Here is an 18262-nt window from a genome sequence, read left to right on the forward strand (position 1 = left end):
TTTCTACTGCGTACTGTTACAGTTGATAAAACCAATAACCTGTTGTGCTGATACAGGTCAAAACCAGTTTTTGTGTGGCATTGATCTGAAATGATTGACTTGCCAGGAGCAGCTCTCCAAAGCCTGGCATACAGTGGCAACCTCGGTTTCAGTGTGGGCACAGGTACGTTAGGTGAACAGAATCCGTACTATCCCAAATCTGCATGGTTGTCTTCCATCACAGGACACTGATCCTCTGAGAAATTCGGGGGGAACTGCGCTTTAAATTTTGATGAGGTGCTTTATGTGTAGCAGCTGGTCAGAGCTAAAAGCAAAGCATGTCTTCCTGGAGTTAAGTGAAGAAGTCGTTCAGTGAATTATGTTTTGGTTTGGTTTTGTTGGGGGGGCATTGTTGGTTGTTTTACGTTTCTGCGGCCACGCCTGACAGCTCCTTCGGTCAGAGCGCTGTGGAACCCCCCTCCGTGGGGCCACAACGGCGGCTGGCAGCAGACCTGCAGCTGGGAGCGGCGCGGCCCCTCCTCGCCGGCGCTTCCGTGTTTTGTCTCACACGAACGGACCCAGCCTATCGGTCTGGTCATGACTGACGGGTGGAAGTTTTTAAGCATTCTTTTCCGTTTCCGACCTCTCCGGCTGCCGCCCTGCTCCAGAGGGAGCCCGGCCAGCCCTCTGGGAAACGGGAGAGTACCGGTCACGGTCATCCCCGCCGCCGGGCATAACTGCGGGTAACGGGAACTGCCAGCGGGACAGCGCCGGAGCCCCACCACTAGCCGCCCGCCCTCCCGCCCGGCGGGGAAGCTCCCGCGGGGCCGACCGTGGCGCCAGCCCGCCCCGGCAGAAAGGGCCGCCGAGACGCGGCGCTCCTCGGTAACGGCCCTCCCCCCCGGTGGCGCCCCCACACCCCCGCGCCTGCCTCTAGCCAATCAGGACCGTCGCTGCCGGTGACGTTGCGGAGGGTTAGCTCCCGGGGAAGTTTGAAATTTCAGCGGGCGGAGCCGCGCGCAGCGGGTAGGCAGCATGGCCGAACTGGAGCTGCCGGGGAGCGCGGAACAGGCACTGGCGGGGGAAGGTCGGGCCCCGCTGTCGGCCGTGAGCAGCGCTGGCCTGCGGGAGCGCGCCGAGGAGGCGAAGCCAGGTAGGGGCTCCCTGTCCCGGGCGTCCGCCCCGCGGGGAGGAAGGAAGCGGGGCCACCTACGGCCGGGGGCGCCCCGGTCCCGCCGCCGCTCGGAAAGGGAGGGGCGAGCCGCGGGAGGGCCGCGCCGCGGGAGGGCCGCTGGCACCGTCCGCCCCGCTTCAGGGCGGCGCAGGCAGGGACGCGCCGTTTGCCCGGGGCGGCTCTGCAGCTGCGGAAGCCGACGCTGGAGGCGGCTGCCGCGGGGCGAGGGGTTGCGAGGTCAGCCCGGGCCGCTCCGAGCCGGTAAGACCGGGCCTTCGATATCTCCGCGGGCGGAGGTCGCACGGCCTGCGCGGACAACCCGCGCTGCTGCCTGGCCGCCCTTCCCGGGAAGACGCGTGCGGGTGCCGGCACGGAGGCTGCGGCTCAGCGCTCGCCGGCTCGGGAGTCTGCTGTGCGTGGCAGAAATGTGACCTGCGAGAGGACGTAGGGTTGTCTTTGGAAATACGCACAGTAAAGTAAAATGTTTTCTTTTGATTGTGAACTTACGGTGTGTGTCTCGGGTGCATACCACGGGCTTTTAAGTCGGCGTCCAGGAACATGCATGCGTTTGACACAGACAGAGGAAAAACGCTTTCCTGGAAGTGACTCCCCTGCCCTCTGCCTTAACAGCACAATACTGGAATTTTGGTGCTTTGAGTATCTATTGAGTATCATTGCTCAGTGCCAGGTCATTACTGATACGTGGTTATGGGCTTGTAGTTTGTAAACAAAGAGCACGCTAAATTAAATGCCTGCTTCTGGAACCTATGTTGTGCTCTGGAATTCATAGTGTGGCTTGTACAGGATATTGATATCATGGTTACTGGGTTTGATTATGGGTGTGTAGGAAAAAAATTCTTATTTACAGTGTACATGTAACATAGCTACAGTTTTATAGACATCTTTAAAAATATTTCATAAATCATTCTTGATGATTAAAATCACCTTTTTATTTCCTTTCTTTATGTGTTATTATGGTAGTTCTGCTACAAAGAAAAGTTATATTGTCTAAGGACTTGTAATTGGCTCATACACTGGTTCTGTTTTTTTGTTCTGTTGATTGAGTTTGGCCCCAGATGTGTAAGACCTTTAACAAATTTGAGGTCAAAACTGCTAGCTTTCATAACACATCCTAAAATGTAAGGGATGTGTTAGAAATAGAACATGATTTTGTTGTTGTTGTTGTTGTTAGGTATATAGTAAAGGTCAGACTGTAGTCTAATGAAAATGTAGAGGCCTATGGATTGTTAAAGGATCAAGTTATGGTCAATGAGGTTGTCTTGAGCGGTTACATTAATGAAAAGAAAAAAAGAAGACCTCAACCATCATCACCCTTGGTTTACTGCGGTCATCTCTCTAATATTTTCTGAACTTCTGGATGACCAGGCCTGAGAGATACTGTTAGACCAACAGTAACTGAGTTCACTGAGTTTGTAAAGAGAATGCAAGTGGAGACACTTTTTTGGAGACTTCTAAAGGGGTGCTATCATTGCACTGAGCCCTTCAAAGTAAAGATTCAGCCAATGTCCATTTAAGTGGGCTAAAAATTACAACGCTGTGTCCCTTCTGTCTAAATATGTTGCTTGGAATTTCCATGGAGACTTTAGGTATGGAGACTTTGTTATTTGTTAGTTTATTAAAATACAAAAGGAATACTTGTATACAGGGCAACTGTGAAAACACATATTTAGCTAGGACTAGTATCTGCGGTTTTATCATTCATCTTACATTTTGCTCTTTGCTCACAGTAATTCTGTGCATTATTTTGGATCAGTTGTGTGTGGGATCAGCTGGTTTTATACATGTTCCAAAATCATTTGGGTTATTGCTTGATATGACATCTGGGTGATGCAGGCAGTGTACTAACAAGGCAAAATGTGTACATAATGGGAATGTATTACCTAAAGTATTTTAGATCTTAACATATAGAATAAAGTAAATTAGCATGTAACTGCAGCTCAGGGCAGGTGGCAACAAATAGGGAGATCCTCTTCTGGGACAGGGTAAATATTCTGAAGAAGAGAGCAAGTAACCAAGTCTCTTCACTGAGGATAATTTAAGATGTGTTGTAGAAAGCAGGTTCATGATAGATCTTGGGCTGAACAGGAATTCTTTGGGAATAGAGGATTGAGTGATGATTGCATTGAACTGACAGTTTGTGGGGTTTGCTTTGTTCCCACTCCCCTCCCCAGATCTGCTCCAGGAAGATGATGATTCCTGTAGTGATTATGGCAGTCGTGACAAACAAGGGACTGCTTTAGGAAGGACTGTGCCAGATGGGAATGTGCTTTTTCCAGATATTTTTCACACCGATCATCTTTTGTTCTATGAGCGATTTAAAGCTTACCAGGATTACATCTTGGGTAAGTAATTTCTTAGTAAAAAAAGAACATGTATTCAGGTTTCTTGTAGTGACTATTTAAATGATCCAGTTTAAATGGAGTCAATTCCATATTAAACTGTGAGATGCTCATAATAACGAGGACTGGAAAAGATGTAGTGTACTGCCATCACTTATGCTGTAACCTGAGCTGCTCTAGCTGGTGGACCAGGAGGCAATGGTTTTAATATCAGTAAATAAAATCTGAATGATTGAAAGGCAAAGGTGCTAATACTGGATTCTGTGCCTTGTTTTAACTGCTCTTACTAGAACTTTTTTGTGTGTAGTAAGACTATTTAAGATAAGGCACAGGCTAGCTGTTTAATACCACTGGCACAGAAACCTTCAGTACTTGGAAGGTTGAGTACTGGATCTCTTCTTCCAGAGAAGCACAAAACAGATGACTCTCCAGCTCTCTCAGTAGTGAGAGAGACAGCAAAAATGCTGATGGTTATCATGAGCAAAACAGAATGAAGTCCAACTTTAGATGAGGTAGAGGAACACGTCAACTGTGTTGACTTTCATTTTCCAATGATCTGGAGGACTATGCTTTCTTTCCTTGCATAAGTGTACTGTCTTCAATTTCTTTTTAGCTGACTGCAAAGCTTCTGAGGTGAAAGAATTCACAGCTGAGTACCTAGAGAAGGTCCTCGAACCATCTGGATGGCAGGCAGTCTGGCGCACTAATGTGTTTGAGGTCCTTGTTGAGGTAAATGGAACGCAGTTGCTCAGGCATTTGTCTCCAATTAACATCTATGAAGTTTATAAGCTGGTAGAAAACAGTAATTTTTTCATATCTAATTACCTTTGATGGCTAGGGCAATAGGAATTTTTTCAAAGGGCTCCTTGCTTGAAACTGGAAGGGGGAACACCAAGTCAGTGCGAGTGAGCCATGAGGTAGAATTCTGTGGGCGCAGAAGGCATAAGTACTTGGTCCAAAGCTGGCTGCTGTAATGTAGTCTTTTCAAGTATCAGGCTCTGTTCATTTGTCAGGTTTTTTTTATCAGTAAAATTCTTCCTTTTAACCCACGTTGGTACTGACAGTAGCTCTTCTGCATTGCATACTCCTGTCACAGACCCACTGAGGACTGATTGCTTGTTTGGGATACTCCTTTTCTAGGTCTCTCAATGTCCAAGTCATACATGTTTGTGAAAACCTTGGATGGTCAAACTTGCAGTACCATTACATGTTTGAAGAGGGAAAAAACTTTGTACCCCCTCAGCTTTTCAGCCCAATTAGTGACAAAACGGCTTTCATGGGCCCAGACTAACTCTTTGGATTGTTTGTGTCTTGTGGGCACTTTGAAAAATGAGCCCCAAAGGAGTCCCTAGGAACTGTAAGGTATTGATTTGTTTGAGTCTGAGGATACTGCTTTTGCCTCTTTTTAAAAAAAAAAAACCAGAACAAAAAACCCCCAAAAAACCAGCAAATTGGGAAGCAGCTTACTGGTCTTGTATGAGTATTATGAGGGAATTGAACAAAGTTTTTAATGTGGAGAAGGCTCTAGATATGTGGTTCTGAGAAGCTTAATTCTGGGGTTATCACTTCAGCTGAATAGATTGCCTTTGCTGCACTATGCAATGTGCATTGGTTTGTGTGGGTCAACTGGCAATTGCAGCATGGTCTGCTGACTTATGCACGTTGTGTTAGCCTTCCTCAGCTGTATCTAAGGTTCTAAGAAATCTTAAGAACTCTTCGTTCCAACAGGTTGTTGATGTGGAGTACTCGGCTCTGAAAGCAGTTGTGCAACTCAATGAGCCTTTCCTGTGCCAGTCACGGGATAGCACCTTTACCCTGGACTGCATGCAGGAACTCTTAGAGCTGAAGGAGTGTCAGATACCACTGCAGGAGCTGTGGGTTGTGTATGATGAATCAGGAGAGTTTGACCAGACAGCACTAGCTGTAGAGCATGTCAGGTAGGAAAATGCTCAAGGTTTAATTTTTGTCTTGAACAATTACACTCTAATAGTATCCAACGGATGGTGCCCTGAGTTCTTGTGGTCATGCTGGCAGCTTCACAAGCCAAGCTCTCCCAAGTAACTCTGATGACAGGTACTATGAAGGGACAGCTCACGAAGAAAATCTGTGGTGTCCTCTGCAGCTACAGGTAATCACACAATCACAAGGTACGTTTAGCTGCAGCTTATTGTCAGTCTGCTTTTTGTGTCCAAAGGGGATGGGGAGGAAATTATGTTGCTTTCCCTCTCTTCTCCACCTCAGATTTCCTTGGGCTGTATCACCTTGCTGGCTCTAGTGCAGTGTTTCTTTCTCTTGTACAACATTTTGGTGGATTTTTCCTTTTTTTTGTCCCATTCTTATTTTTTTTTGCATTTTGCCTCCTCCCATAAATTCGCTCTTTATTCTTCAGGTGTCTGTTCACTTCTTACTACTTCTGTTTTCTTTTCCTTTCATTATCATCTCTCTGTCTCTTTTCCATCTACCTTGTTTTCATGTACTACATGCTGTTTGAAAGCTGTCTACAAATAAGCAGTGGAACTGGATGAAAAAGCTAAAATAGGACTAATGACCTTCCCATCTGGAAAATGGGCTGTTTCAGAAGTCGTGGGTGTGGGAGGAAAAGGGGAGAAGAGACACATTCTGTTGAGAATTACTCAGTAATGGAGATGTAAGCTTGGATGATGGAGGTGACAAACTCATTGTCAAAAAGAAAGCTTAGCTGAAGGATGCCTGGCCAAAACCAAACAACCAAAAAGCCTCAGGATCTTAAGGGTGTAAGTCTTGTTTCCAAATCCAGCTTTTAGCTGTTCACTCTCTTTTGATGGAAGTGGGACTCAGGCTATTGTGAATTTTGAACTTAGATACACAAAATAAAACTCTTTATGCAGGTAAACAACAGACAAGACATAACTTCTGTGTATACTAAATAGTTTACAGGACAGTAACATGGAATTGGAGAGAGGTGATGCTTTGAGGTGAATTCTCAAGTTAGTTACATCTGTGTTTCCAGCGCTGTTGTCTCTGCTCAGGTAAACATGGCCTTAAACACTTACTTTGCTTCAAAAGGTTCTTCTACCAGTGCATCTGGAGGACCTGGGACGAGGAGGAGGAGGATGATTTCGATTACTTTGTGCGATGTGTTGAGCCTCGACTGAGATTGTAAGTGCAACACCTTTGATATTATTAGGGTAGAACCACAGGGAAGGGTGACGTGGGAATAGTGACACACAACTAGATTTTAAAAAAACCCTGTTCACTAGTAAATCAAAGCAAGTCATTCTAACAGCATTCACCGTCTGATGGTCAAAATTTTTTATGTAAAGAGGGTGTAACTGAGGTTGCCACTTGATTTCTGAACTGTCAGTTTTTCCCTGTAATCCTTGACCTTCCATCAGATGGCGCTTCACACCCAGCTATTGCCTCCTTCAAATTGCAGGCACATGAATTGTAATCCTAATTAAAGCTAGTGTGGGATGCTCTGATGCCTCTGGACATAGAATAAGAACCAGAATGGAACTGAATGTAAACAAAAACTTGTAAATTGGTCATGCTGAAGGAGGAATGTGTGTATTTCTTTCCCTAGTACGATTAGTTGGCATTAGGCTTTCGGAAAGTTTTTTAATGCTGTCCGGCCATATGGAACTGAAGTGGTGCACAAGGACACAATCTCATTATATTTTTGAGGGTGCTGAATAACTAAAGCACACCATAAAACATACCTGGAACAAATAATTAAAAAGTGATTTTTACTGTAGGTTTTCCCCTGAGATTTGATACACTATCTTTTAAGCCTTTCATGAGAGTTGTTTTTCAATTCTTTTACTTACTATAACTTAGCATCATGAGTATTCCGAAGTTTGTGTGTCATTCAGATCCAGGTTTGATACTGCTGTGATGGTGGGGAACTACATCAGTGAATATTTATAACCTACCCTGAAATGCTATTTAGAATACGGCATTACATGTGCTAGACTATAGCATGTAGCACGTGCTTTCCAAAGAAAATTAGTATAATTACCCACACTAGAAAGGTGGCTGCAGGCCTTTCTTTGAAACAGGACACTATGTGGCATTTGAGGACTCTGATATGCCTGTATTTTTCTGAGAGTGTATAAATTAGGAGGAAGTGTTATATATGGAAGCTGTACGTGTTTCTGAAGTGTTTGTACTTGTATGCTCCAGCAAATGGCTATTCTGCTTTTGAGTTTTTGGAGCCTTATGGAGACTGCATGGAATGAAACCAGAATGCAACAATGTGCCAGGGGATAATGTTGTTGTTATTTTTTTTAACACTGTATGTGACCTTACAGCCATTTTAGTGAGAATCCAAAATACTTAAACAATGTCTTCAAGCAGAAAAGTAAGTGTTATCCCTTCTTGTTTTCCCATACCATGCTTGATACAAAGTCTGTCCTCCAGGCTACACTGATGTTGGCGCTATCCTGCGTTCTGATCTAAGCACCGATGTGTCAGCTCAGAAATAACATTAAACTTCAATGCATGGAAATATATGATGCTTTAAACTTTTCAGGTCTCTGGTGTGCACTGTTTTAATGAGAACAAACACTATCTTTACATTGCACATTAGGTTGTACTAGTTATCTGAGTCAAGTAAAGCTGTATGAAAAATGTAGAGCATGCATTTCAGGGCCAAATTACGTACAACATTCAGTTTCCTTCAAATATTTTATATTTCTATATCGCTATAAATTCTTCTGCTGTTAATCACACTGCATTGACTTACTCTGTTGCCTCCAATAACCCCATTGCCAAAGTGAGTGCCATTGTGAGGCTCTTTGTGTTTCTGTACACCCTGTTTATTGGAACTGTATAGATGTTGACTGCTCTGCAAATTTTCTTGCTCTTTGCAGTATGCTTTAAGTGCACCCTTTAAAGAACCTCTGAAAGTTGAGGGAACATCTTTGCCCTTACTTCATGTAACCTCTTGAATAGAGCTATTTATACTGTGTTCAGTTGGTTCCCTACAAAAATGGTAGGAGATTATTAAATCTTGTTTTATTTGTATCATTCATTGCTGTCCAGCTTTTTTGTAGTGACCATGATTGGTCTTGCGTGATTGACTCTGGAGTTCTTGGCACCGTCTAGCTGGCAGATGTCCTCATCTTTCTGACTTTGGCAATGCAACTTTGGGCTTGCATTTTCTGGCCTGCAGTTTCATTTGTAGAGGATGCTCTTGGGATGGTGGAAAATTTACCGTGCAGTGCCTTCACATCTTCATCTGGTGCTGATAATGCCTTTCTTATTCATTCTGTGTTTTTGTCCAGGTAGTTGTTTAGGTTGTTGCTAACAGAGACTTCACATTATAGGATTTTTCTTCTATTTCAGACATGATTATTTTCAGTTTTTCTAATAAATGCTTAAAAATACACTAATTTTTATATCTAATTCTTACTATTTCTTATAGCTGTGCTTTTGCCTTTGTTTTAGAGTGAGTTTCTGATAATTGTGTATAAACTTTCAAGGCGGATGGGCAACTATTTAGAAAATTATATGTTTGTCTGTGCAGATTTTTGGTTTTGCTGCTTTCAAAAAAGATTGATATAGACTGCAGAGAATCTTGACTGAAGTACGGATGCAGAACTCCTCATGTTCTCTCCGGGTTTGTATTTGATCTTTCAAAATTGTAAATGCAAAATACACTGACCCCTTGCTCTAACTTGCAGGCATTATGACATCCTTGAACACCGTGTACCTTCTGGGCTTGTAGCGGATTACCAGAACTTGTTGTCTCAATGTGAAGAGCTTTACAGGAAGTTTTTAAATGTGAGGAACAGCATATCAAGCAGTGATTCAGACTCAGAAGTAGAAAACGTCTCCATGGTGGAAGGACTAAAATTGTATGAGAAAATAGAGCACTTAAAACAAAAGCTGAAACTAATTGAGAATCCTCTGCTGAGGTACTTGGTGGGTTTGTGCAAGGAGGAGGGCCATATGGGTATCTATATACATGGATATTCTTTACCAAAGAAAGAACTGATGGCTTTGTTACTCTTGTTTTAGGTATGTGTTTGGTTACCAAAAATACAGTGGTCTCCAAGCTAAAGGACTGAGACCAACAGGTACCAAGATCACTCATGTTGTATCCTCAACCATGATGGCAAGTCTGCTGCAGTCGTTGTTAAGGGACAAACTTTGCCCTGAATCTTGTGGTGAAGAACTAGAAATACAGGTACAGTAACAGGAATTGTCTGTCTGCTAATACTTTTTTCTCCTCAAGAAACAATGTGGAAGAGTAAGTTAATTTATCGTGTGCAAGATACTACATTTGCTCGGTGTTACTTTTTTGTCAGTTCAAAAAAAACCACTGTAATTTAAACAATAAGTGGTAAGACTGGATGATACAAATAATTTCTTTTAATTCATTTGTGTCTGCTGAGTACTCTATACAAGCAGTTTCCTTCCTGTGTGTAGGAAATAATGAGATAAACCTTCTGAAATAATTCTACAATGAAACATGGTAAGGCATAATACTTATATATAGTTTTGAAATACCTGTGTCTTTTGATGCTACTGATAATGATCTAGAGTTTGAAGAAAGAAATGTCATTCTGTTGCTTTAGTTCTGTGTAGGAGATACATTTATTTTAGAGCAGTTATGTTTAGTTTTAGTGAATTCTGACAGGACTTACCACTTCAGCAGTTACAGTCTGGATTCCTTGGGCCCAAATGAAATTGCTTGCTGTATTCTGATCAAGTTCATGAATTACAGGTGGCCAAAATGGAGCCCCAGGGAAGGTCCTGGATTAACTTTTGGGCTATAAATCAGATTTTCTGACTTGGCAATTGAAAAATGCGCTCACTATGCTTATCCTGGGATTTGCTGGGAAGCAATAAATGTGCAATTTTTCTGTACTATTTGTTATCCTTCAATACAGAATCCCCCAGTAATATTTGTGAAGGCTATCAGCCTGCCCTCTTTGGGGACAGAAAAGGACCATGGGGACCCCATATTTGCCACTGTAATATCTGAACTCTGTTTTGGGGTGACTTGCATCAGTATTCAGACCAGCTCAAATCTAGTTGCTGAGTTGTTTGTATTTTTTATTTTCTTTACTTTCTGTCATCTATTTCTTCAGTAATTCATGGCAAGTCACTTGAGACAATTCAAATGTTGGTGTGGAACCAAGGCCATATTGAGATTTGCTTTCTGGTGCCTATGCTCTCTTCAATCTGTGTCTCTGCCCCAGTTTTCTCATGGGGCAATGGACATGACACAAACATGAAAGGAATGTTTTAAGGCTGTTTTTGTCCAGAGTATGCTATGATTCTTGAATTCAAAGTAGAAATTGTGTATTATTGGTGCCATTAAAAAGGGTTTCTCTTAAGCAAAAGCAGCAACATTTAATTGAAAAGCAAGCTTTAAGGGCATAAATGCATCCATTTTTATAGCGTTCTTCAGGAGCTGATTATATTGTTTGTCTTTTACAGTTTCACAATGATCCACTGGCAGCTGTAAATGCCTGTTATGAAGGAGACACAGTCATCATCTGTCCTGGTCATTATGTTGTAGATGGCGTGTTCTGCATTGCTGATTCAGTTGAACTAGAAGGTAGAAGGTTTGCTAGCATAAAGGTCCTTAAAACAAAGTAAACTGTGAATATCTTAAATTAGCTCTGCATAAGGATTTACTTTTTGCAGAGTTTGGTGGGAGCCTTTGCTTTTTTCTTTAAAGTGTTCCTATTTCTGCTCATAGAGGCATGTCTAATGCAGGATGGAGTACAGTGTTTTATTAGCCATAGTTACTTCTGCAAATAAACTGCAAATTTTGCTGATTTTTAGCAAATTCATAATTTCCTCCTAAATATTTGTCTGGATAAATCCTGATTATATAGATAATATTATAATTACAGATTATAGATAATAGAGAGGATTCAACAGAAACATGAGGGACTTGATTTTTTTTTTTTTCTTTAAATCTAGGAAGCACAGAAATCATTCTGAGAGGCTTCAATTTTTAAAGCCGGTAACTTAAGAGTACTTGAGAGATGTCCTTCTTGTTCTTTGCATGTCTTAATCTGCTTCAGAGGTATACTCTGAAACTCACGGCCAGTATAGCACTGGTGAATACAGAGGAAAAGAGCCAGGTGCTATTAGAACTTAGTTTATAGCACTTATTGCATGTCCACAATGTGTGTGGGGGCTACCAACGTGAGTCTGCATTCTGTGAAGTGCAGGGGTAGAGGGAGCTGTTGATTTAACGTGTGTATTTTTTCTGTAGAAATAGACACAGCATCTGCGATTCCATTTTTCTTGCAAAATATTTGTGTTTTAAATACTTCTGCCTCATCTAGGATATGTTGCTATCTCTTCCTCACAATTCTTGATTTCTCTCTGCTTTAGGCATGCATGCTCTGTTGCAGGGTAATAGTCTGTATATCACTGGGGCTTGTGCAGCTGTTCAGATACTTACTTAGCTGAATTTTTATCTTGTCAAAACTTCTTAATGGGAAGAAGGCTGGGAGTTTAATTTCCTGCTGTTCTAGACTTTATTTTTCTTGCCCTTGTTTTATGAGTGTCATTTTCTTTCTTGCCCTTCTCTTGTGTGTGTTTGATTTATATAGATATGCATGTTGATAGACAATACACTTGCAGGATAAAGGACCTCAGTAAAGTGCTTTATTTATCTGCAAGAATGACATTGTTCTAAAATTGTGTGGGGTGGTATTTATTGCTTTTCTAGCTTTGAGGAAACAGTAATACAAATGGTGCAATAGCACACCTATTAAAGGATGAGCTGCTCTGTTTTAAGGAGCAAGGTATATAAATATGTATCTTTAGTGTGAACCACTCTCTGAATAATAAGTACATGTCAGGGTATTTGATCTTTTATGGACTCCTGTTAGAGAAGTTTTTATAGCAATAGTAGCAGGCAAAAACGTTTGAAGTAGGACCATCAAGAAAAATGTTGCTGGCACTAATCTGAGCAGCTGGCCGTTTTGGTGGCTTTCTTGGGATGAAGGGGTGACTCATGAAAGATATAATGTCTCTTTGCTTAGTAGAGCTTTTATTTTCTTCCGGCAACTGTGCAAATCAGTAGTAACGTTGAAAGCATGGGGATTAGTAAGTCAGGGATAAATAAAAACTTACAAGAACTAAATACGGTTAAAGCAGTAGCTGCTGCAGAAAATCATGGTAAGGATAACTTTAACACCTGACAAAGCTGTGTAGCAAAGGCACCTAAGAACTTCCTTTTGCTTGTACAGTAGTTGTTCAAGCTGGAGGGGAACCAGTAGGATCAGCCCGTCTAATACCTGTGATCAGTGTTAGCTCCTGTGGAGTCACTTAGCTTACAGGCAGGGTGTACAGCCGTGACCACATTGTGTATTGACACCACTTGACAGCAGGTGAATCCTTCCTTCTCTATTCCTTGTCTTTGCACTGGCTTCCTTCTTACTACTAGAGCTGCTACTTCAGAGGTGATGTGTAAAGCAAGCTAAAAGTGTGGTTAGAAAAACTGCAGGTAGTCTGTAGGACAATTATTCTTCAACTCTCGCCTTGGATAATAACCTCTTTCTGTAGTGGTGTGAAGTTAAGCTGGATCTGCCATTTGCTGTCCTGTGGTGCTCTCTTTTTACTTGCTGGAAGTAAACTGCCCCATGCCACCTCCTCCCCAGGGGGGGACTGTAAATCAGTAGCAGTGGGAAAAGATTTCTAGATAGTATAGTCTGTTGAAGTATCAATTACTTAACTTTGCATTAAATCTGCTGTCTTTAAAACTTTCTGCCAACTCTTGTTCAAAGGTTTTTTCTTTTTTTAACCTTTCTACTTGCACATTACCATATTTATGTACTTGGTTAAAAGCTAGCATTCTGCTCAGGCACTTCTTATCTGAGTTTGTGTGCGCTTTCAGAAAATGATAGGACTCATGCTGCTTTAATAGATGTTGCATTATTGCTTTCCTTATCATGATTCTTGTCAGTGACAAGCAATAAAAGCTTTACATGCTCATAAATTTCCCTGTAACTGGTTGAATGCTGACAACTGTGGATGGCTTAGTAAATCAATGTTGGCATATGCTTGTGAAAGTTTCTTTTTAATCTGAATTAATCTGGAAGCCTGTGTAACACAGGAACATTAAATTTTGACCCAAGTTTCATTTAAATAGGGAAGTTGAGTGAAGCTTATTAACAACATCAAGTCCTTTGCACTTGCTTCCTTGTGTTGTGATGGTGACTGCTTTTCCCCCCCCCCATGTTCTTTGGAACCTCTGCCTGCTCTAGTGAACTTCCATACTTTGAAAGCAGACTGCAGGTGCCTGTGTGTCCTTGGTTACTGCATCTCTCTGCTCTGTTGTAACTTTTGGGAGTGAGAACTTTGGCCTTGGGAAATGTGAGCTCAGTTACCCTTTTGTTCAACTGTCTAAAATAACTTTGCATTTTATTGTGTGTCGTTCAAATAAGGTAACTTTTGATTTTGGTTTTGAGTGCCTGTACCTTGGTACAGAGGGGATAGGTGTAGCCTAGCCACTGGGTGGAAAATCCTACTCAAGATATTAGACCTCAAGTTTTAAACCTCCGTATTTAATTTAAATGTCTGTTATGTACTAAGCACCTGACTGTTACCAGTTATTCATCAAACTTGCATCTTTCACCTCTGCTTTAAGGCTATGGCCTGCCAGATGATATCGTGATAGAAAAACAAGGGGAAGGAGACAACTTTGTTGACTGTACAGGAGCCAATATAAGGATTTCCAGTTTGAAGTTAGTGCAACATGATGCTGTGGAGGGGATTTTAAGTAAGTATAAAAGCGTCTTGGCCTTTTTGTGAATCTTTCATAATTTACTGTTAGAATTAAAGCTGACACTCAGTGTTGGAGTTTACTAGTTTTAACAAAATATTGTAGAGAGGAGCCCTACAGGTATAAATATCAAGGCTTTCCCCTTGTTTTTAACTTGCTTATAATGTGGACATCCAAATAACTTCTACTCTTTGTACTTTCAAGCTATTGTGGCTCTTGCGTTTTATTCTTATACTGGGATAAGATCATCTGACTTGATCATTTTTCTGCTGTTAAGGCAACCTGACTCTGCTGCACAGCCTATGTCAGGCTACCTGGAAAAGGAAATAATTCCTTTTTCCACAAAAGAACCCCCATGGCAATGTTCAGCTGTAGCTAAACCCAGCCAGCTCTCCACTGAGGAAATGGCATATGCTCTAGAAGTAGCGTAGAACTTTGTTTGCCGATAGCACATTCAAACTTTATTGGCCATGGACTTCTGTCTTTGCAGAAGGTGCTTATTAATTCTTCGCCTCAACAGACATTTGGTTTGAAACATGTTAAAATGTTTATTAACACCTGTATACATGTATTTAATATCTTATTAATTCAAATGTCTCTTAGGAATGTAATGAAAAGTTGCTGTCACTCAAGAAAAAAAAAAAAGCCAAAAAACCTTTAAGACAAATCTTTGACTAGTGCTCCCTTGCAGCAGTGTGCCTGCTTCTACCAGAAAAATAGCATGAGTTCAAACCATGCATAACCATATCAGTAAAATTAACCTAAAATGGATAAAATTAAAATAGTAATTTTATCACACTGCAAAAATGCTACAGGTTCATCTAGCTGTAGGAGGGGTTTGCCTTTGCATAACTAATTCATTTAACAATATTTGTTTTCTGTGTATATAGATGTCCATCATGGGAAAACCACCCTGGAGAATTGTGTGTTACAATGTGAAACGACAGGCATAACAGTACGAACATCAGCTGAGCTATTAATGAAAAACTCAGATCTGTATGGTGCCAAGGTACAAACAAATTCTTAACTCCGGCTTATTTCCTAAATTAAAATAAAGGTTTCTGCTTGGAAATAACACAGTCAGTAATGGTCTGACTTCTGTCCCTCTTGAGGGAACCTTTACAAATTCATTTTGGACAGCTACATGTTATCGAGTTTAAGAGATTGGTCCCAGGGGTCTTGTGGCCTCCAGCAGTATCTAGTGAAGTGTCTCATGACAAGTTGTGTGTGATGATATGAAAATGATGTATAAACAGAGGACACCTAGAAATAATGTTGCTGCATTGCTGGACTGATTAATATCCTGCAATACTTTTGAAGTGATTTTCTGTTTTCTCTGCCCATATATCATTTTCTTATTAAACCTTGCATTTGTTCTGCAAATGAAATGCCCTTTTTGGACACCTTGTCCTTTGATTCTTACATAAGGATGATAAGCACAGAATTGAACTCTGATTAGGATGTTTTGAAGAATGATGGAGCTTTGAGTGTTGAGGTGGATGACTGAAGAACAGGAAAGTAATGCAAGGCTGTGCAGTTACTCTTTACCAGAGCTTTTATGGACTGGTGACAATAATATTATCCATGGGGCCTCAACCTTGAGTATTGCTGCTAAAGTTGGTTAACAAAGCCATGAAGCTGGTGTGGTAACACAATTTTGCATTATGTAAACTGGTGGATGAACACAAAGACCTGCAATGGAGTTGTCAAGTTGTTGGAAATGTGCCCGAACTATTTGTGAACTGCTATCAATTTTATCTTGTAGGGTGCTGGTGTGGAAATATATCCAGGTAGTACCTGCACCCTGTTAGACAATGGCATACACCACTGCAAGGAGGGAATACTTATAAAGGTCAGTTCAAGGCAGAATGTACTTGTTTTTCAAAAGCTTGTAGCTGCTAGAATTAATGCAAATAATTTGCATTTAGGTTGGCTTATAACCTTGCTGCCTTATGGTAGAACTCTTATATGTCACATGCAATGATAATGGTACTTGTTTGCCTTGGGCTGGTCCATCAAAGCAGTATACTTGTTTTAGTTCTTACCTGCCAGAAAGAAAATGCCTTTTACAATGTCACTTGCATAGGCAAATAATAAAATTCTAGCCAATACATAGAACTGATTCTACCTAAAACTGAAATATTTTGCATCCCTTTAGCTGGACATAACATCTTGGATTTCCATTTCTTTGCTGTAGAACTTTTTAGATGAACATTATGACATCCCCAAAATAACCATGGTCAATAATATGATCCATAACAATGAAGGATATGGTGTGGTCCTGGTTAGACCAACAATGCCATCTGATGTAAAGGATGCTTCAGTGGAGAGAACAAAAGGTATTTTTATCTTCCTAGAAGAAACTCCTAAAACTAGTAAATCTAGTATACCCAGGTTTTTGAATTGTATAATTCATAACCAAGTCTCTTAAATTTTCTAATAACATCTGGATTGATTTAGCCAAAATAAATCTTCATAATTCTTGGAACACTGGAATTTCCTAAAGGATGAACTTGCTGGAGAGAAATACTGTGAATGTCTGTGCTTCATGGTGTGTTTGTGCTTCCATTGTAAAGTCCTCACGTACCTCATCTCTGCTCCCTACTAAGCGGAGCCTGTATGACTGATGGCTTCCTTGGGTCATCCAGAAAAAAGAGTGTGACCAGCAAGAAAGCAGATATGGCTTCTCTTACAGCTCTTCTGGTTCATGATAATTCTCTGCTCATTTTTTCTTTTGTGTATTAGAGCCAAGATGTGCTCCCAGCAAAGAATTTTTTTCTCTTCAGTAAATAAAATGTGACAACTGTATTTCTCATATTAGGTCTTACTCATGAACTGTCACTAAGTGCAATGTGTAAATCCACTGTAATTTTCTCTAATATCACTATCGCTTGGCAACTTGAAGTCATCTCAAGAAGAAACCTTTTCCTTAAGCATCTTACACTGTGTTTGACATATGTGACTGTCACTAAGTAGTTATCCAAAAAGTGAGTGGGATGAAGTGAAAATGTTAAGACTGAAGAAAATTTAATTCCAGGATTTTTAAATTATTTGGCTGTTTTGCATGATTGTGATGACATTCTTATTGTTTCCTGACTTAGGGAATACACAGCCTACCCAGTCAGGTGATGGGACAGCCTGTGTAGAGGGCTTCCGGCAAGAAGAACTACCTGAATGTGTAACTGATGAGTTGGAGCTTTATGAGCAAGCCGAGATTTCTGAACAAACTGAAGGCAATTATGAAATTGCAAATGAACTTGGGGTTACTTCTGCAAGGAAGAGCCAGATGCACAAAAAAAGACTGAGTGAACTGGGAATCACAGAAGCTGATGACAGCTTAATGTCACAGGAAATGTTTGTTTCTATTGTGGGCAATCAGTTCAAATGGAATGGGAAAGGAAGTTTTGGTACCTTTCTTTTCTGACTGTCCTGACCCCTAATGGCACTGCGATAGGAGATTTGCACAAGCTATTATTTTCATTGCTGCTTTCAGAGGAGTTAACCTGTTCCATTAGCCTTCCATAATGTCACTAAAATGTGTCAAATATTTATTAATAGTATATGTATTGCATGTGGAAACTTTGCTTCCTTGCTGCAAGTATGGATAACATGGTAGAAAACAGAACTCTAGCATGGAGACTATGCATGTATTCTGCTAATCTATGTGCTGCTGCTTTGCTAGCTGTCTGAATTTTTTTTTTTAGTGTATTTATTGAACTTCTCATTGTAAAAAAAATCTTCAAAGAAAGAAAATATAGATAGGGTTCATCATGTAGAGTGGACAACAAATGTGTGGCAATTAGTGGTACATCTTCCTCCGTATTTTTTTAAAGTGTCATTAGTCTGCAGCTGACTCCTATAAGAGATTGACATACTTTTTAATTTTTTACATTGAACAGAAGCTAGTGAAATGCTCTTCCTTAGGAATGGCTGCCATGCTTCATACTTGAAGGATTTTCTAGAAAACTTAGCGTTTGGAAGGGTAGCGTCATTCAGTCTTCTGTGTCTTTC

General features: G+C 41.0%; 2 protein-coding genes across 2 annotated transcripts in view; one reads left to right on the plus strand and one right to left on the minus strand.

The window, feature by feature from the left end:
• Positions 1-698, minus strand: part of LOC104842718 (histamine H3 receptor-like) — a 33422-nt gene extending 32724 nt beyond the window's left edge. Inside the window, 1 exon segment of the mRNA XM_010585232.1 lies at positions 405-698. Coding sequence (XP_010583534.1) covers positions 405-698 — 294 coding nt within the window.
• A 316-nt stretch (positions 699-1014) lies between these two features.
• On the plus strand, positions 1015-17675 carry SHCBP1 (SHC SH2-domain binding protein 1). Its single transcript, XM_010585233.1, has 13 exons — positions 1015-1132; positions 3346-3516; positions 4127-4242; positions 5242-5450; positions 6559-6651; positions 9177-9410; positions 9514-9682; positions 10942-11062; positions 14117-14248; positions 15142-15260; positions 16017-16103; positions 16449-16590; positions 17353-17675. The coding sequence occupies exons 1-13, from the start codon at positions 1015-1017 to the stop codon at positions 17673-17675; spliced, it is 2034 nt and encodes a 677-aa protein (XP_010583535.1).
• The last annotated feature ends 587 nt before the right edge of the window (positions 17676-18262 follow it).

Source organism: Haliaeetus leucocephalus, unplaced genomic scaffold (assembly GCF_000737465.1).
Source record: "Haliaeetus leucocephalus isolate CR32 unplaced genomic scaffold, Haliaeetus_leucocephalus-4.0 Scaffold92, whole genome shotgun sequence".
In the NCBI taxonomy this organism is placed as follows: domain Eukaryota; kingdom Metazoa; phylum Chordata; class Aves; order Accipitriformes; family Accipitridae; genus Haliaeetus; species Haliaeetus leucocephalus.